Here is a 21,016-nt window from a genome sequence, read left to right as displayed (position 1 = left end):
ATTTTACATTTTTCACTTTTAACCCCACTAACTTATTTCTATCAATATTAGCCAAAACTAAAATTTCAAGACCAAAGTGCCCTCTCCATCTCTCCCCCAACTCCACCTCTTTCACGTGAGATCTCCAAGAGGCAAAACGGCAGCAGCTTCAACCATCACCGGCGACGGCTTCACACACCATCAACATAAGTAAGCCATTTTATTTATATTTGATTAATTAAGAATGAAATTTGAGAATAACAATGGTGGTGGTAGTGCTTGTAATGGTGGTTGTGGATTTTGGGAGTGTGTTGTTTTGTAACGGAGATTTTTTGTGCGAAGGGTGTGTGATTGTGCAGCGGGATTGGGCTGCAGCGCCATGGGTGCAGCACCCATCGCGCGCGCTGAAGCAAGCATCGCGCGAGCTGCAGCAAGCATCGCGCGAGCTCGCGCGAGCTGCAGTACCCATCGCGCGATCTCGCGCGATGGGTCAGCAAGCATCGCGATGGTTGCTGCAGCTCGCGCGATGCTTGCTGCACCCATTCCCATTGCGCGAGTTTGTCCGTCGCACAAAAGTACCTATCGCAAAAAATTTTGTGCGACAGTGTGCCCGTCGCACAAAAACTCACAACACACGTTCTGAATTTTTGTGCGACGGGTGCCCGTCGCAAACTTTTTTGTGCGACAGTGTGCCTGTCGCACAAAAACTCAAAACACACATTCTGAATTTTTGTGCGACGAGTGCCCATCGCAAAAATTTTTGTGCGACAGTGTGCCCGTCGCACAAAAACTCACAACACATGTTCTGAGTTTTTGTGCGACGGGTGCCCGTCGCAAAAATATTTGTGCGACAGGGCACCCGTCGCACAAAAATTCAGATTTTTTTTCAAGAGTATTTGATCTTAATTTTTGTATAACCGGTGCCCCTTGCACCAAAGTTTGTGCGACGGGTGGCCGTCGACTTTAAATTCAAGCATGTTGCTGAAAGAAAAGACTATTTTTTTGTGCGATAAGTGGCCGTCGCAAAAATATTTGTGCGACGGGCACTCATCGCACAAAAATTCAGATCGTGTGTGATAAAAAAATGCAGCAATAGATTGTCGCATAAAAATATAGATTACACCCAAGGCCATTTTTACTTTGTAGATACCTTATTTATTTTATATTATTAATATTATTATTCTATAAATAACACAATAATGAATAAAATTTCAATTGTCTCAGGTAGATGGCGAAAACTAAGTTGGCAAAGCGCAATTCGCCTGAACCTGGGAAGGAGCCGGGCGTGATGAAGTTATATTTTGATGATCATTTCCCGGGTCGTATTTCAGAGACGTCAAAATTTAAAAAAGTCATCGCAGCTATCCAGTGTAAGCTAACGCACAAGCAATTGTCATTGTTTAGAAGTGATGTTTTTGGGCACTTCCTGGACTTGGGTAGTTATAATTTCAGTGGTGTTATATTTCACAACCTATTGCTTAGGCAAGTGGCACATAAAAAAACTAATAAAAATCAATTATGGTTTCAAATTGGAGAGCACTTGGTTCGTTTATCAATTGGAGAATGGTGCCTCATTACGGGGCTTTCCAATGGTCCGAACGTCGAACCAAAAAATTTGAAGACGCAACATAGGTTGCATAATAAGTACTTCGGTGGTCGGTTTAAGGACTTGACTCTCAAGCAATTGGATGCTAGATTTTCCGCTTTGAAATTTCGTGCCATGGACGACACTGATGCCTTGAAAATCGCGTTGTATTACTTTGTGGATAGGGTACTGAAGGGGAGAAAGGATCATAGTCAAGCTGACTTTCAGCTAATGAATCATGTTGACGATATAGACCACTTTCGAAGTCGTCCATGGGGTCGTTTATCGTGGGAAATAATATACGACAGTTTGAACAATGCATTGAACCAGAAGGCCAACAAATTTAAGATGGAGCGTTTGAAAGATCCATCTCATAATATTGAGAAATACAATATTTATGGGTTCAGTCATGGGGTTCAGGTGAGTTGGTAAAAAAAAAATAATATCAGAGTTCGTTAGTAGTATATTTATACCAAATTAACTTATGTGGTTTTTTAACTTTGTTTGTTGTAGGCTTGGCTTTTCAAAGTGATCAAGGGGATACCATCACTGTGGGCCGTAAAGATAAACAATCATATTCCCCGCATCTTAAAGTGGAAGGCATTTGTTTCTTCGAAAATAACTTATGATGCAGTGCATTCGTTTTTCAACGATAACACTCGTGTTGTAAGTATTATATATATTTAAACAACGATAAAAATGTTAAGTACTAAAAAGATTTTCTAACTTCAAATTTGGTAATCAACTGACAGGGGAATGTTATGCAAACCCTCCAGGCAGATGCAAATGAGGAAATTACAAATTATTGGACACCGTATTCCTGCTGGATGTCTGCTCTGATGTCATTTGGAGTATATATTCGTTTTTCTTGGATGAACTTGTCCGTAATAATATGACCAACAACCCGACTCCTTACTTGATGAACACCACCAGCCAATACCTCATTACAACAAGTGTGTACGTTGTCAACTCTTCTCACTAACCACGGAACATTCTGCTCATTCGAAACTCTTGTTGCTCGAATACGCCATTTACATAATTCCGAAGAACACTGGGCCTCGAAACGTGTTGTTGTGGACCGTGTGATCCTGAAATCAAATTTACCCCTCAAGGCAACTTTACGCAGTTGTAGTATTAACTCATTCTTGGCAACAAACAACTTACCCACACTAATATCATCATAATTATAATTTCTGACCAAGTTAGGAGCAGCTAAGTTTGAAGGTAAAACTGGAGCAAGTTGTGCGAGGTGGTCAACTGTTGTTCTCCTTCTCGAACGTGGCACTGAAGGAATAGGTTGGCTGGCAATGTTATTAATAGGAATACTATTCTGATCATCATCATCAACATTAGTAGGAATATGAGAAGGACCAACGCCTCCATCACAAACTGAACTATTGAAATGGTTGTCCGTTGTATTATTATATGGTTCCATACAAACATTATCTACTGCTGTGTTGCCGATGTCATCAATAGGATCATCATTACTGCGAAATTCATTATTGTAGAATGGAGAGTAACGTTGCTCTAATGACAATGTCTGTGGTAATGCCTCTGCTTCAACATCCGCTAGGGTAATGCCATTGTCATTAATAGTGTCATTGTAGCCGTGGAGTGGAGAGTAACGTTGTTGTAAAGACAGTGTCTGTGGTAATACCTCTTCTTCACTATCAGGGACAGAGACATTTGCTCTAAAAGAAGTTTCAGTTTCTACAGGTGGCTCAAGATCTTGGTAATCAACTCGAGAAGATGTGGTCATAAAAATAGGAATGCATCCGTAATTTACCACATCAGAGGCCATATGTAACACAACCTTGACTATTTCATCGTTAAATATGTCCATAGGCAGTGAACATGTACGATACATTGTATTACTAGACCTCAAAGTTGTCTTCATGGTGATATTGTATTCATTACGATTTATCTGTAACACATCATAAACTCTTGCCAGAAACTGATCAAATGTACAGTCTTTTCGAATTAGAAAGGCTGTATTATTGCCATTCACGTACTCCATACTCCCATCCGCCAACGTCTCCCACCAACCGTCGTAACACAGTTGAAGCACAACTGAATCCATTAAATCTACAAAATATACAAAAAATATAACAAATGTGGTTACACATTGTGGGTTTGATTTGTTTCGTTGCAAGCGTTGAAATGATATATTATACACAAAAAATGAATTTATTTAGCTGTAATTATGACCTCCAGAAAATAACCTAAATTTTGTGTAATATGATTTTTTTGTGCGACAGCATCTATTGCACAAAATTTGGTGCGACGGGAACCTGTCGCACAAAATTTCAGATAGTGTAATCAGATTTTTTTGTGCGACAGAAAGGCAGTCGCACAAAATTTGGTGCGACGGGAACCTGTCGCACAAAATTTCAGATTGTGTAATAAGATTTTTTGTGCGACAGAAAGGCAGTCGCACAAAATTTGGTGCGACGGGAACCTGTCGCACAAAAAATTCAAATTTTCACAAATTGGTCAACAGCCATTGCAACGTATTGCCTCCAACACAGTCCGACAATAGACCACCAACCACCACCAACCACCACAAACATCATCACAACAACACACAATTACAACACAACACAAGAACAATATAAAGCATGTGTTTGAAATTGCTAACCTAGGGTTTTTGAACTTCAACTGTTATCTTGTAGATTTTGATTGCTATTATACGTGATTTTGGTGGAATTAGTGTTGCTGAACGGGATTCCGGTGAGATTGCCGCCGATGATGGTCTCCGATTTGGCTCTCTATGGTGCTTCCGTTTGGTGAGAAGTGTAGGTGAGTTCAAGCTTTGGTGAGCTTTGGGTGAGATTGCAAGGGTATTATGGTCCAAAAGTTTGTTGTTTGGCTAATATTGATAGAAATAAGTTAGTGGGGTTAAAAGTGAAAAATACAAAATTTTAATGGCTAATTTGTAAAATTTCCCCAAAAAAAAGCTGCCGCACTGATGGTGAAATACAAATATACCAAAACCAATTACAAACGCATATCAGTCTTTCTAAAACAATTATGGTGTTTGAATTGGGTTCAATTATGCAATTATCTTGCTGACCCAATTTTAGATCTGACCTGCAAATGAGAACAATTGGACCCAGGCTAACCTTTGCCGAGTACACTTCGACAGCAGCTCCCAAAGAGCTTTAAAGCACCGAGGAAGTTGAACTAAAAAGTATAGCGTGTGTGCTTTTTCTTTTCTTGCTTGTTTCTTTTTGAGGGGAAAATTGAAGCACGGTGCTTGTCGTTTCTCACACTTTCTGGATTGAAGTTTTGGAAGAAAATTAACTTAATAAGGTAGTACTTGCTCAGACTGGACACTTCTGGCTTCACCATTGGTAGTACAAACGTACATGTATAAGTAGTACAAGCACTAGTTAAGATTTACCGTTAGCATATCTAAATCATTTTTTGTTGTGGCATACTTTGGTTACTTACTGACCATATTCCCTCCTAATATGAGTTCTTTTTGAGTAACTTTTACGTAAATAATTCGTGGTTAGTAAGTTAAAATATAATAATAACAATTAAATCTCAATTATACAATATTATTATACGATTAAAATGTAGAATAAGACCGTTAAAAGCTAGGGAGCTTAGAATAAAAAAAGTTCCTTTATGCAGAGCTTATATAGTTCGTTGGCACTCTAGATATCTATACACAATCTGACTACTAAATCTACTTTTAAAAATCTCATATATAAAGTAAAAAGTGATATTACTGAAAAATAAATGCAAAGGCAATGGAGGGGGAGCTTGACTCCTCACGTGGAAAAATAGGTTGCTAAATTTTCAAGTATTTTGTCTTCTTTGAACGTTCACATTATGTTAAAATTAGGACCATAAATTGTTGATATACAATTGTTGAAAGACAAAAATTGATTTAACTTTCAGTGTTGGATATTGGCGGTCCATTAGATGTCCACATTAAATCACTGTCACATGATGATTTATACCTTGACGTCATGAGGGCCACGTAAAGGAAAAATGTACTGTATATATTATTTTGCTACATAAAAGGAAGATGTACTATATATTATTTTCCAATTTTAACTGTAACATGGTAGTTGGTACAATTAATTTGTCTATCGATCTGGATCACTTGAATATATATCATATGGAATTTTCATCAGGTGCGACTCATGTAGTATATGTGTTAGTGATCAAGTTCATGCATGTAAATATTATGTTATCAAAATGGGCCAACTTAATATATGTATAGAATAGATTTTGAATGAAAGATTTTTTAAATTATTAAAATAAGAAATAATTTAAAAGGTATGTAAAACACATATTTTAATATATTAAAAAATAAAATATTTTATTTATGTTTTATTTATCTTTTAATTTATCTATTATTTTAATAATTTAGAGTGTGTTATAGCGCAGCATGCTGCACCATACATCCGCAATTATTTTTTTAATTGATAATAACTTTTTCGTTGTATACATAATTTACTATATGTATTACAAAAACATGTTATGCATAAAAATAATATAGTGAATCAGCGATTATGAATGAATAATTGGTTAAGGACAATGTAAAACTTGTTAGATGGTGCAGCTGGTGCATTGTAACAAGACCCCTAAAATTAACTTTCTAAAGTCAATGCAACAGTAAAGAGAAGGAAGTATTAGTTGAGTAGATTTTCCAAGTTGGCAATGCGTGCACCGAGAAAAATTTGTGTGAGACTGCACTCGTATGTTAACTTATTATTTGACATTTATACGTTTTTATTTTGAATTACAATATAATCTATTATATTTTCAATTAAAAGCCTCATAGATTAGAACAGATTTATAATAATGGTACGATTTCGATAGTTTACGCTCGTAGTGCGTTACATATGTAGAAGTAAATCAATAATTATAATTTTGACACATGAAAACACACACCGCATTAGTGAAACTTTACGTTTATAACTAATTGGGATTGAGTTCAATTATATTGGAATTGCTTTAAGGTAGAACAACTTTTTATAACCATATGATTAAAGTTATAATAATTTTTTTAATATTTATCATTTTGTATATGTGGCTGTGATTCTTACTTTACTTTAGAACAGCTCTAAGGTAGCCAAAGCCTTACTTTAGAACATCTCCAAAAGACTCTTCAAATAAAATTCTATATCTTATTTGAAGAGTCATATCAATATTAAACACTTCAAAAGACACGTTAATTTAGATTCTTCAAATAAGATTCGTTTCTCACTCTTTAATATTGCCGAGTGAGTTTTTCTCTCTTCTGTTAATATTTTTTTATTATTTATTGAAAAGATAAGACTGCAATAATTATCATTTATGTTTCCTTTCAAAAACATAACATCAATTCAATTTAATAGTGGAAAGATTTGATTAAAATAATGTTAACTTATTCTTATTTAATGAGTCTTTTAGAAGAGATTGTATTTTTCTATCCACTTATTTATCACATCATTAAGTAAATTGATATTTAAAGAATAAAATCTAAAAAATCTTTTGGAGATGCTCTTAAATTGGTAATTTTATTTGCGAGAGAAAACAAAAAACAAAACGAAGCCAGCCTGGCCCAGTGTCCCCCAAATCAGCTTGAGAATTAAAGTCTACTTATTCCTTAGATATAGGCCGAGTTTCAATGGGCTTAAGGGAAAATCTATTTGCCTTACAATACAGCTATTAATACCCTGCTATTGAAGAACAAACTCATCTACACGTTTCACACCTAGGGTATTCTTATTTTCTCTACAAACTCTTCGATCGCTCCTCTCTCTCTAAATCTGAAAAATCAACGAGTGCTTTTTTTTTTTTTTTGACTCATCTATCCAAAAGACCAAAAGTAAGGCATGGGTTTTGTTTCACCCGGTAAGAAAAGTTAAAAAAAAAAAACTGGTCTTAAAACTACATGATGTACTATCTATTCCAAATGCTTATTGAGTTCGGCAGCTTATGTTTTTCCAAGTTCAACATTTGCTATCATGACCGCGATTGGAGGAACCATCAAGAAGCTCCGCTTAAGTTTACATAGTTTTGCAAACTCATCGCCTCTATCTAATTTAAGTATTTATTTGGAATTGATGTTGGGGAGCTGTAATTTTTACCGTACTAAAATATTTAATAAATACTAACTATTATAGCTAAAAAACTAAGTTGATTTGATTTTATACTTGTATGATAAAAAACTTAGTATATCTTTATTAATTTCGTCAAAATCATTATTTAAAAATTATATTTATTGTATATTATTAACTTTTATTTTATAGTTACAGTTTTTTTTCATAGTAGCTGTAAAAATTACAGTAGCTCATTACCAAATAAGGCCTTAAAATAATTAAATTGGAATAAACTAAAATAATTGTAAATGGAATTTAATAGGAAAAGGGTATGTTGGTATTAAAATAAGAATAATAATAATTGGGAAAAAAAGGTTTCATAAGAATTTTGAAGGGGTGTTAGAAGGTCCACTCTTAGTTTTAGGATAGAGCACTTGATTGGGTTTGGGATGCCAACTGCCGAAGCCTTGATTGACTGATACTGGGGCTAGTCCTTGTTTATAGATACTAAGCCAGCCTCATTAACTGGTCCGGTTATTGTTTTGGACCATGGCTCACCAATGTTCAGTGAAAATTTCATATTTGCACGATCATGTTGCGCCGGCATGAAAGGACCTCATTAACTGGACCAATGTTAATACGTTTTTATGGGAGCTGACTAAGTCACAGCATCTGTAACTTACAGATGCTGCTTCAGCAACCCCCCAACCTTGCTTTGCGTTGCTTTTTCTCTGTAAGTCGGGACACGTGTGCTATTTGCTTTGGGTGTGTATGTTACAGATGCTGTAACATAGCAACCTCCCGTTTTTATGCATTAGTTTGTGTATCAATAAACCAACTATATTTTACCGTCAACCGCATAATTTTTCAATTAACATTTTTAGTCATTGATAAAATGTGGTACTAAAAATCTACAAGAAACCTAAGTGATGCCAAAAAAAAAAAAAAAGAAGGGAAAAAAAGAAAGGAGGTATGGAATTGTCATTCTCTCTGAATTATAATATGTTGAAGCATTAATCAGTAGTGGATTAAAAAAGTTAAACGATGATGAGAGTAACACTATACGTATAACATAATCATTAATTAAAAGAAATTAAATTAATGCTAATAAAAAACGATATTATGATTTAATGCTAAACTAAAAATTGTTAGACAAATTATTGTACCAAAATTGGACTGCTCAGTTTGCCTAACCGAAATCTCGATGATTTTTCTGGAGCAAAGCAAGCCAGCTATTTGTTGTTTTTCTGTTACATACATCTCATATTAACCATGATTAATAAATAACTTTAGTTTATAAGTAGACAGACTATTGAGAGCCGTAGTGTGTGCAAATTATTTAATTTAATAGATACATTTTGATTTTATTTTATATTTTTGGTGGTGGGTTTAAAATAGAGTATTAAATACAGTTTTGTAAGTATTTACTTTCAAAGGACAAACAATGATAGAATTATAATTAGAATATACTCAATATAGATGGCAAATGGATCTGAGAGCATTTAGTGCTTTAAAAAATTTAGAGAGAAAAAAAAAAACGTTAGATTGACCGTCAAGTCATCAATCGCATCCAATATTTCAGGGGTTACTGTCTTTTCATTTTTGCGAACACATCCAAATTGTCCCTTCATATTACCAAGTATCCTTGCCCATTTCCTAGGTCATCTGCATTATATATATTGCTTAAGCCCTTATTCGAAAGTCTAATTTGGTCTTAAATCAGAGTAATTTGAAGAAATTAAGCTGAACACGTGGTAAAATCTAAAAGGAAATGAAACTTACCACAGGAGAAGGAAACTAGCTTTCAAAGTGGTTGTCCAGCTAGCACTTGATCTCGACGGAGGGTACCTATATCTACCCCATTAGTAATTGTAATTTTTCTACCATATGTTACCCTATGGCTCTATAGGATGGCCTGTGACTCGAAATCTTGTTCAGCTCAGCAGTTATATTTTGTAGATTGAGTAACCTTCATTCACAGAAGATTGTCCACAGAGATGTGAAAACAGAGAACATGCTATTATTGAACAAGACTCCCACTGTAAAAATTGCTGATCTTGTAGTTGCCGGTGTTGAAGCCCCAAATCCTAATGACCTGACTGGGGGGGGGGGGGAGAGGGGGGAGACGCTTGGTGTCATGGCTCCGGAGGTATAGACTTTATTTCTGTTTCTTTTCTACTTGCATATATGTAGTGTGATTTTGAGGTCAGTTTCTTTTACTAGAAAAAGATAATTCATGGCTGTTAGTTTTTCTTTATGTGTTTCAAGGAAAATGTAGTGGGGTATAGGTCTGGAAGATCAGTCATACATATAAGGTCATTTCCTATAAAATCTTAATTGCACCATCTCCCGTTAATTTCTGCTTCATTTGATGTGATGATGGGAAGTGTTGGCTTTGGAATGTCCGTGTTACTATGAGCTTTTTTTTTTCTTTTGTTTGGTGGAAATACTAATGTTTTAGCTAATGATACAGTATTAATCTGAGTTGAGTGAATCAAGTGGCTTGGTTTTTGGTTCTGAATGGCAAGGAAATGTGATGTGTAAAGTTCTGGCATCTGCGTATGGGAGATATATTGCTGTGATATGCCATATCCCGACCTTAGTTTCTCAGAAGTCACCTTAGCCGTGGTTCGCCGGGTACAGTATCTGCTTCAAGCCCAAATATTATCTTTCTCTAAGAATCGACCATTTTCAACAGGTCCTCAAAAAAGGGGAAAAAAAAAAAATTGGTACCTCAAAATGCAACCCATTTCTTATTTCTGTCTACATTCATTTTGAAACAGAATCTGAGACACCGGAGATACCAAGACGCTGCCCAAGTTCTCAAGCAAATGTAATGAAGAGATGCTGGGATGCTAACCCTGATAAGCGGCCTGAGATGGATTAAGGAGTTTCAATGTGGGAGGCCCTTGACACATCGAAAGGTGGGGGTGTGATCCCGGGTGATCAGCTTCAAGGTTGTCTTTGTTTCCGAAAGTATCGACGGCCTTGAATCGTCATCCCACTAAGCAGACAGATGAACACTTAAAAAGTGTTCGTGTCATCAGATCCGACAGATCCAAGTATATTTTTGGCTAAAAAGAATTTACAAAGCCGAAAGAAAAGGAGATTGGAGGGCTACATATAACATATCATTAGGTTGAAAGTTGAATGAATGTAAATCTTTTCTTATGTTTGCTCTATTTTTAAGATTTTTTCTGTGGTTGCAGGGTTGTGTATTCGTTTGATTTGCCAGTCTAGTGGTGGATTGGCTTTGCCCCTTGCTTCTGTAAGATGAAACATCACCCTCTTATTGTAAACCAATTAATAATTAATTTGATGATTTGGCTGATATTGTTCTGCTACCGCCTTTTTCTTAATGGCAGTTGGCAAATGTGGTTTACCTTTGGGTTTGAGTTTCATTTTTTGGGCAGACATTCTTATTCTTTAAAATAAAGATAGTCGGTTCTCCTAAATGATAAAAAAAATGTTTATTCATAAAAAATTTAAAGAAAAAAATAATCGAAGAAGTAAACTTACTAAAAGTTGTTAATTTAACATTGAATTTGGAGAATGATTTTGAACATTATTTTTTGGTTTCACAGGAGCATTAATTTCCTTAATTTATTAGCACACTACATACGATATGAATAACCCCAAGGTACAATATAGTTTTGTCAATTTTTATCGACACTTTATCATTATTGAGTCAGTATAGAAAGTTAAGTCTTTTTATTGTTTACTTTTTAGTTGGTCCTTTCGCAAACTATCAATTGTAAATGTAATCTCTTTAACCTTATTTTTTTTGTATTGAAATCATTTATTTTAACGAGTTTTAAATTGTACATATAGATCTCTCAGCTCTAGTTATCTGCTCTTTTCTGGTTCTCTATTTAGTTAAAATGAAACATGTGCCAAGATCAAACGTAAAAACGAATTTGTGAAACTAATTAAACTTGAGGGAGTAATAAGAAATAAAAATCCGCCAGCTGCTCCGTCATCAAGCTACATCTGCGAGTTGAACCTCGTCTCTTCCTCTTCCTCGTCTATTACCGTTATGTCAATCTGAACTTAAGACCACTCCTAGTAACCTTGACCACGTCAATCTGCAACAAGATTTCACTCTTAAAGTTCCCATGTGTAGTTCGGACGTAATTAGTCCAAATCGTTTGCCTTTACCAATTCGTCAATCGCAAATCACAGAAAAAACTCCACCCACGAGAAGCCATTACAACAAACTCAACCCACGTCAAAGCCATGTGTCCCAAGTTGTTAAAGCTACATGTGAATTGTGAAGTCAGTTGTAAAACAAATTCCACCCATGAGAAGCCATGTGTCGAATAAGTAACGTGAACAATGAAGTCCTATAAAAAGCCAAAGCCACGCCAATTGTTTGCACCCAATGCTATTCAGCTCTTAGTTCTTCATCACTCCCAAAAACTTCAAACCTAGAAGTCCCCAATTCCACTCTCTATTCAAACTATTTTCTTTTTAATAAAAAAAGATTTTTAAATTTTAAAGCTAATTGGTGAAAATAAAAAAGATTATAATTTTAAGCTATATATATACACTAGGAAAAATAGTTTTTTTTTTTGTTTTCTTAAACCTGATTTATTCAAGTGTTAGTTATAGATTTTCATCTTCTCAAATCAAAAGATTTGTGAAAGATCCTTTCAATTTATTGTTTTACATTTATAACACATTTAGATGCATGAAACACCTAAAAAAAATTTTGTTTCCTAAATTTTTGTATAATGAAACGACCCGCCCCGAATCCCCCCCAGACGAGTCTATCTAGTCTCATCAAACCGGACTTGATAAAAATTCTATTAGTAAAGATTCTGCCGAAAATTCGGCACAGTCTCCTTTATATATATATCACTCCCAATCTACAAATATGAATATAACACTCTCAATACAATTCAATATATAACAAACTCCAGTGATCAACATCCTCAACTAAAATGCTGAGTTTTATATCTCCAGAGTCTCAAAAGATAATATTATAACTAATATTAATATCTCAGTTTATTCTTAATCCCAAAAGAATAATATAACAAAAATTATACAATCCCAACAGGACGAAATAACCAAGATGTCCTAACAAAACCATTTATATCTTCTAACACCATCATTGGCCAAGACTCAAAATATATTTACAGTCGCTGGGTCGATCTGGTGTACCTGCAACCTCCTGGTGTGGGGGAAAAATATAATAAAAACAGGGTGAGTTTAAAACTCAGTGAGATCAGTGAGTGGATAGTAGTTTTGAAAATTAATTCTTACTTTAAAAAGAAATAATCATATTATTTCCAAACACGATTTCATTAAACCATAAGCAAGAAACCAGTAATAAATCATTTAACATTTAAACCAGATTACTAACCATGCAAATCATATCACAATATCATATAGAATACACAAATCTGAAAATCATCACCAAACAAGTACCCAGGGAAATAATCTCGTCGTATCCGGACCTCAACGGACAGGCAATGACGTACTATTTGGGTACCGCCACGCCCCGGAGCTACACAGATAGACATGGAAATACCATCTCATATCTCATCATATCTGTGCATGCATAATCTAGTCCCTAAAGGACAAAAACCCAAGCACACGGCCCAAAGCCTCTGTGTGTACTCAGACGGGCCCCAAAGGCCTGTATCTCATCTGTATCATATGTATCTCAATATCTGTGTGTATCTCATATCTGTATCTCTGTAATCATCATACCGCATGCATATGCCCCCAAAAGGCAAAAGCGCCCAAACACACGGCCCAAAGCCTCTATGTGTGTTCAGACGGGCCCCAAAGGCCTCTCATCTCATCTCATATGTATCACTGTATCTGGAGGGAAGGGTACTGTCTAATGATTTCAAAAACAATCATTATATTCACATACCTCTTAATCATATTTTAAATTATACCACATTTGAATCCACTTTTCTTATCTTTAAAATACTATCATGCTTTATTCAAAGTCGATACGCAAAATCAATAACCAAACATTTTAATATAATATCAATGCGTGAATAAAATCCATTTCGAGAAATCATTAAATCAGAACATTTAAAATACTTATTTCGCAAACATGCTTTACTATCAAAATTAACTATGAAAATAGGTTTTGTATATTCCACTCACAGTGACGGTGTTCACGGTCGGTTATCATCCACATCCGCGGACCGGTTCTCGCTCGCGGATCCTCCTAAATCAAGGAAACGACATAATAATTTTCCGTAAATCGGAATTATGACTAAATTTATGCAATAAACTCGAAACGAACATCTATCCCTAATTTACAACTCCCGTGTCCATAAAATTACTAAAATGCCCTTGAGTCCGTAGATCATTAACATCTATCCCTAATTTACAACTCCCAAGCTCGGCCGAAACGGTGGCTGGAAATGGGAGATATAGTCGGGTCAAGGTCGCGGGTTCCGGGTCGGGTTGTCGAGTCTGTTGATAGCTTCTCTCTCTCACTCTCTCACACACGTGTGGCTTCTGTTTTTGCTCTGTTTTTTCCAGCTTCTTCTTTTGTTTATTAATAAACTCCTTAACCGCCAAAATCCTTAACCGCCTCATTTTATTTTAAATTCACATATGTTACATATAATTTCTTTTTTGCCATTTTTTTCTTCAAAAGGCATATTCATTGTATCATCTTTCAGAACCTTTTATATCCACTAGAAATATATATTTAAATATAGAATAACATTAAAATATTGGAGGAAGTTAAAAATTTTGAATAATGAAGTAAGACTGTGCAAGAAATTCAACTTAATAAAATGAAAAGTGGATTTTTGGGTTTTTTCTTAGTTACTCTCTCACTTGTTTAATGTGGTGGAAGAATGTTGTGGATCGCTACAATGACTGTAATAAGTATATATCCATACGGATTTATCTAACACCCCAACTAAAATGAAGAAAAAAAAGGAATGTAAAAAATGCAAGTAAGTGGAAATAAAAATTGTGTACTTTAAATATTCTTGGTTCCTATTTTTCTATTTTATATAAATGGTAGATACAGCTATTTTTACACCATGAATTGTCGATTGCTACTCTTATTAGCTAAAATTTAACATTTTTACTTTATGTTTAAAACTCATTAAAAGATTTCGCATGTTATAGCAATAATTTGATACTTCAATAAAATATAATTAATATAAAAATTAATGTAAAAAAATTTAGTGAATTTCTAAAACGATTAATCTCTAAGAAAATAAAGGGGATTTTGGTAATTTTTCTCATTATGTGATTGTAAAAAATGGTGCGGTTATTTTAATCTGCCAAAACACACATTAGATCCACCTGTAAAAAAAAAAAATTCTTTTATTACAAAATTGTTCAAAATTTAAATTACTATTATAGACATAACAATACATACTCAAATTATTCTATTATTCACTTGGTTTCTGGCTGCAAGTTATCCGGCTTCCTAAAATTTGATTAGGGATTTCCCGAACTGGTCCTCAAATTTTCTTTAATTTGGACACCATATATAAGATTATGTTTCGTTTTCTTCTATTCTCAAAGCCAAGTCTTGCACTAATTGATCTGATTTCCTTGATTTTCTTGTTGGGGATTTTTTTTGGATTGGTCGTAGAACTGCGATAAGATGACCCAATTTCATTTTAAACACACACTGGTGTTCCAAGTAATCGCATTAGGATAAAATTTTGCTCAGAGAACCTAAAATAAACTAAAAGCCAGTATAAAAACAAATAATATCCAAATTAAACAAATGTTGCCATGATCCATGTGCAAATCAATTTCTCAAGCCCATCAGCGTGAAACAAATGTTGCCATGATCCATGTACAAAATAAGAAGCTTTTAAACTAACTTTTAACCGACTTTTTAACCCTGTATGATTGATTACCTTTCTGCCTTTTGATTCGAAAAGTCCATTTTGAAGGCAGTGTAGTACATTCCAAACTGTGAAAGAGTGGGTGAACATTTTGATGTGGATTGTCTCAGAGCTTCCCTTATGCTTCCTTCTATGTCAACTCAAGGAATGTGAGCAACCTTGGCCTCCGAAAAAACAACAGAAGAAAGATAGAATCATGTCTGCTACTTGAAATAAGTTAAGACTAATGTTATATCCTTAGAAGCAAATTGAATTGATCGTTGGAAAAGGACATAAACTTCTTCTCATTGACTTTCACTCGCAAGAGTTCAAAAAACTTAAAAGAGTTGGAAATGTCGTTGGCATCAAGACCATCATAAAATGAAAACTTCATTTGACAAGTACGATTGCATAAAATACGTAAAAAATTCTGATGAGTGAAAATGGAAACAGTATTAAAATAACTTGAAATTTTCAGGTACTTACCAACCATTTGTGCATTAAACTTCAGCATCATCAAGTCAGATTGCCGTATCATAGTGTCTGAGAAAAGTAAAAATGAAATATTTTAGCGCCATTTTCAGTTGAAGGCAGAGGATTGATCTTGAAATTGAAAATCAAAATATGTTTATAATTTAACAATGTGTTTTTAGTAACCCGGATAATAGGAATTGGCATACCTGATTATAGAAGATAAGGGAACAAAGGAGGCAATTCTTTAATTCTTCATTCGGAGATTAAACAGAGCTCATTCTTTCTCTTTTTAATCGAAGATGAATTTGTCATCTATCATAACATAAGGGATGTGAGCAATCTTGGACCAATCTTTTCCTTTGTCCCTTTTGCACTGCTTTTTCAGCAAAGGACAATCTCGAATGTGCAGCTGCAAAAGTGAGTGTGGCAGACCTACCGCTGGAAAGGATTTGAGCTTCGGGCAATTGGATATTCTCAGAAATTCAAGAGAGACCAGGCTTTGAAAACCCATTGCAGATAGGCATTTCAGACTTGGGAATCCAGAAATACCCAGTCTATTTAAAGAGGTTGGCAATATTATTCCCATCCTCTCATCTGGAAAAGACTCAGCATTATCACCTCCATGTATGTAAAGGCGTAGAAGAGATGTAAGCCTGTGCAACCCCCATTGGATAATTGCCTTGTACATTTTGGTATCAGCAATTACAAGTAATGTTAGGTTGGTAGGAAAGCCTGCTTCAGGAAATGATTCAATACTTGGACATTCCGTGATTTCTAACTCTTGCAGGAAATGGAGCTTGTGCATGTCTTCGGGTAGGGCTTTCAGCTTGTCACAACTGCCAATAGAAACATTTGTAACAGTGCTGGGAAGCCCTCCTTCTGGAAAAGAAACAAGACTTGGACAGTTCAAGATTTTGATTTCCTTAAGACAGTTAAGATTCTGTTGGCCCTTCGGTATGGATTTCAGGTTTCCACAATTAGAGATGAAAATCATTTTCACTCGTCCGTTACCATGAAAGCTCTCGGCTATTGACTCTAATTTTGGACAGTCCTCAATGTTGAGATATTCAAGCTCTTCTGGCAATTGTCTACTTCTTGATGATAAATGGGTGAGCTCCGAGCAGCCGCTAATTACAAGCCACTTGAGAGCCATTGATGAAGAGGATAATGAGGAAGAAGCAGCAGAAGCATCCTCTTCATCAACTATCAAACACTGCAATTTCATACAATCAAGTATTTGAACCCATTCTAAAGACGAAGGCAGCTTGCCTCTTGCAATGTATTCTAGAGAATCACAACCTTCAACGGCCAAACTTTTCAGCTGTGCACAGTTGTATATCATTCCCTCAAGTGAGGATTTTAAAGCTCCACTATTTTCAATTTTAAGATTAAGCCGATTGATCGGGAAAAATTTTACCTCTGGAAATGAAACCAGACTCATGCAATTTTCTTCAGTTGATACCTCTTCAGGGGCGATGATAATCCATAGCCCTTGTGCTGCCTTCTCCCTAAATTGCATACCCTGAAAAAACTGGGGCCTCCATGACCGAATATCTTGAGAATCGCCAATCCCCAGAAACTCTGCTGGTAGAAATCCTTGCTTTAACAATTTTCCAAACTCTAAAATATTTGAAATATTCACAGGCGTCGACAGTGATTTAGAGTGAAGTGGACTATTGTATACCATCCCTTTGCATCCATATATGTCTAAAGAACAGCTTGAAATAGTCAAACGCTTTATCAACTTAGAGTCAATCGGAGAGCTGCAAACCAGTCCTTTGCATCTATAAATTTCCAATTTGCAGAGCAAAGGAAAGCTTGAGAATGAAACTACCAGCTCTTCGCAATAGCTGACAACAAGGGCCTCTAATGCAGGAAGATGGTCGGGTAATTTTCCAGATAGTTTGGGGCATCCAGAAATGGACAGTTCAACGAGGCGAGGGAATATTTCAATATACCCAGTCTGGTTGCCGGTATCCCAGATCTCCCATTCTGGCAAACCACTGAAGCAAAGAGTCTCTAAGGATTGAAAAGGCTTTGAGCAATTCTTTCCACAGAATTCAGACCCTATACTTCTGAGTACAAGCATTCTTTCAATTGTAAGCTCTTTCAGGGAAACCAACTGCCCCACAGCAGGTAAGGATGTGCAATTTTTACATCCTATCAATTTTAAAGCAACCATGTTAGAGAATGATGGGTCCCCTAACCATATTGGAAATTTTCTGCCACTATATCGTGTGATTTCAAGCTTCTTTATGTTTGTATGTGGTTGCAGCATGTCAAGTACCTTTTCTTCTGCTACCTCATTTCTTGAGTGAAATGGACAGCCCCATCCTAATGACAATTCTTCCAGACCCTTCTTATCACACAATGAAGCTTCTCTTGCATCCCATGAATCATTCGCATTTTCTAATCTCGAAATACAAAGTTTTCCACAAAGGAAAGATAAATTCTTCAAATCCTTCAAACCAGATCCGATACCCCTGCCCACAATAAAATCAGACAACGTCTGCAGAAATTTCAACCTATTCATTCCCGATGGCATCCCTGTTAATAAATGTGCGCCCTTTAAATCTAGATGATGCAAATTAATCAAATTTCTCATGTTGGAAGGCAACTTCTGTAGACGATCACAGTCTCTTAACATCAAAAACCGCAAGTTGAACAGTGAACTTATTGACTCAGGTAAACTTTTGATCATTGTACCAGAAAGATTGAGGTACCTTAGAAGCTTCAAATCTTTGATAGAATTAGGTAAATGAGCAATGCAGTATCCTTCTAAAGATAGCACCCTCAACTTTTTGAGCTTTGGCAGCAAGTCAAGAAGAACCGTGTTGGTTATATAATAACAAGATGAAAAAACTCTTACTTTCAGAGGCAAAAACGTCCGCAGACTTGTGGCTTTATTCAAACCCTCAAATTTGTTTTTTCCATCTTGATAAGCACGAGGATAAGAAAAATGACGAATCCTTTCGAATGTTCTTAACTTCTTATTTGCCTCTTCCAACCAGAAACCTGTTTCTCCAGAAACAAATTGAGCTAAATCATGAAGTAGATCGTGCATCACAAATTTACAACCATCTCTGCTTGATTGTTGGAAAAGTGATCTAGACAAGAGGTCACAAAACAACTCATTGCCCAAATCTTCCAATCGTTTATCTGTCATTGATTGTTGAATCATACCCTCAGCCACCCACAGAAAAACAAGTTCATTCTTCTCGAACTCATAATCTTTGGGAAAAATCGCACAATAAGTGAAGCATCTCTTCAAACAAGAAGGAAGATAATGGTAGCTCAACCTTAACACGGGGAGAATGTCAGTTTCTTGAGGCAAATCCCACATTTTGCTGCTCAATATATCCTCCCACGCATCTTCTGTATGTCTAGCGCGTAAAAGGCCGCCAAGAGTGCTTGCTGCTAAAGGTAAGCCTCCGCACTTTGCAACAATTTTCTTACCAAATAATTCTGAAAATTGATGAGCACCGGCATCTCTACTCTCAAACGCATGCTTCGCAAAAACAGACCAGCAATCTTCATCTGACAGAAGCTTAAGATTATAGTGTTCAATGGATCCCATCGTTGACGCAACATTTGAATGGCGTGTAGTGACAATGATTTTGCTATTTGGTGCACCAGCCATGAAGGGAGCTTTGAGGATTTCCCACAAGTTATAGTTCTCATTCCAAACGTCATCCAATACTAGCAAGAACCTTTTTCCATCCACAGCAATTTTCAATTTAACCTGCACCTCATTCAACATCTTGAGATCACAAGTTGTGGAGGTGATTGACTCGAGAAGAGCCCTCGAAATGCTAAGAACATCAAAATCATCAGAAACACAAACCCATGCTTTCACATCAAACTTGAAATTTTGCACAGCCCTGTCGTTGTAGACCTCCCGAGCAAGCGTTGTTTTTCCAGCCCCTGCCATGCCGACAATTGGTATTACACAAAAGTTGGCGTCAGCGGTTGGATCATCACTTAACACCATTTCAAGTATTCTGGCCTTATCCTCATCTCTGCCGTAGACAGCCCGTTCCGTTGGCACACTTGAACTCGGCGGTCTTCGCTTCCAGGCATTTGATATCCCTCCAGGAATCAATTGCAATCCAAGTACAAATCTTTTAGCACATAGTTCATCCAACCTGCTAGTGATACTTTTAATCTTAGAATCCATGTCGATATTAAACTTGACAGAACTTGGACTAAAACAGTTGAAACAAGCAGGACTGTGGTTCGAATTTTCTGCCATCGTCTTCTGCTTCAAAGCTTCAGTAGCAAACTCATCAAGAATGTCCTCTGCGTCATAAGCCAAGTCTCGGAGATCATCGAGCCAGATCTTCACAGCCCTGTCCGTCAGTTGCTTCTCCTCTGCATCACTGAGCACAGCCTGTATCATTATCAAAGTTTTTTCCCACTTTTTGAGCTCGGAATCTAGCCCGCCTCGAAGTTGACCGACATAGGTGAGCAAATCACGAGAAGCCAATCTGTCGAACAACACTTGAAAGAAAGCAGACAGTAAGAGCTCTTCAACTGCCATCGCTTCGAAATCGTCCGAGAAAGATGGTTTTTACTCAATCAAAATGGATGCTGAAATTTCGGAATAAGTCTCTAGTCTTCAAAAGTCTTTAGGCTACAATAATGGAGGAAATTTGTTAATTTTCCAGCCGGGTGAACCCCACCGGCGCTCTGCAATAGTTCCGTTTTCAGCATTTACTAGAGTGTGTTGAATTTTGCCAAGTATGGTACAACAAAATATCTGCACTCAATAAATTTTGTTGACAATTAACTCCTTATGGTTGTCACTTGTCAATGCTAGTATTATTAATTGTTAGTTAAAGAAAAAAAAAAGGAAATTTATAAAAATAGTTATAATATTTTTACGTTTTTTAAATTTAACCCCTCAAACTTTTTTCAATCATAACTAACCAAATGTTAAATTTTTGGACCAAATTACCCTCGCCACTTTCATCGAATTTTCAAACAATGCCACTCTTACAATATTCAACACTCTCAACAAATCTTAACTCTCTCAACACCCTCCATAAACCTCAATACTCTCAACATTCTCAATAAATCTCAACATGCTCAACACTCTTAGCATA

The 21,016-nt window shown here is 36.0% G+C and overlaps 2 protein-coding genes and 1 pseudogene across 2 annotated transcripts; 2 read left to right on the top strand and 1 right to left on the bottom strand.

Moving 5' to 3' along the window:
* Positions 1-1,267: 1,267 nt before the first annotated feature.
* LOC112099763 lies at positions 1,268-2,251 on the top strand. Its single transcript, XM_024187234.1, has 2 exons — positions 1,268-1,984; positions 2,078-2,251. The coding sequence occupies exons 1-2, from the start codon at positions 1,268-1,270 to the stop codon at positions 2,249-2,251; spliced, it is 891 nt and encodes a 296-aa protein (XP_024043002.1).
* Positions 2,252-3,676: 1,425 nt separating this feature from the next.
* On the top strand, positions 3,677-10,600 carry LOC112099761 (annotated as a pseudogene).
* A 4,788-nt stretch (positions 10,601-15,388) lies between these two features.
* On the bottom strand, positions 15,389-20,505 carry LOC18048772 (putative disease resistance RPP13-like protein 1). Its single transcript, XM_006441941.2, has 3 exons — positions 16,118-20,505; positions 15,924-15,980; positions 15,389-15,622 (listed from the first exon to the last, which is right to left on the bottom strand). Exon 1 carries the CDS (start codon positions 20,449-20,451, stop codon positions 16,201-16,203), a length of 4,251 nt encoding a protein of 1,416 aa, XP_006442004.1. The 5' UTR covers positions 20,452-20,505; the 3' UTR covers positions 15,389-15,622; positions 15,924-15,980; positions 16,118-16,200.
* Between the last annotated feature and the right edge of the window lie 511 nt (positions 20,506-21,016).

Source organism: Citrus clementina, unplaced genomic scaffold (genome assembly GCF_000493195.1).
Source record: "Citrus clementina cultivar Clemenules unplaced genomic scaffold, Citrus_clementina_v1.0 scaffold_3, whole genome shotgun sequence".
Lineage (NCBI taxonomy): Eukaryota > Viridiplantae > Streptophyta > Magnoliopsida > Sapindales > Rutaceae > Citrus > Citrus x clementina.
This window is presented reverse-complemented; position numbering and strand designations above follow the sequence as displayed.

Coding starts and splice junctions, on each gene's coding strand:
- LOC112099763 (XM_024187234.1), top strand. CDS start 1,268: ATGAAGTTATATTTTGATGATCATTTCCCGGGTCGTATTTCAGAGACG. Junction 1,985..2,077: donor GGTTCAGTCATGGGGTTCAG/GTGAGTTGGTAA, acceptor TGTTTGTTGTAG/GCTTGGCTTTTCAAAGTGAT.
- LOC18048772 (XM_006441941.2), bottom strand. CDS start 20,451: ATGGCAGTTGAAGAGCTCTTACTGTCTGCTTTCTTTCAAGTGTTGTTC.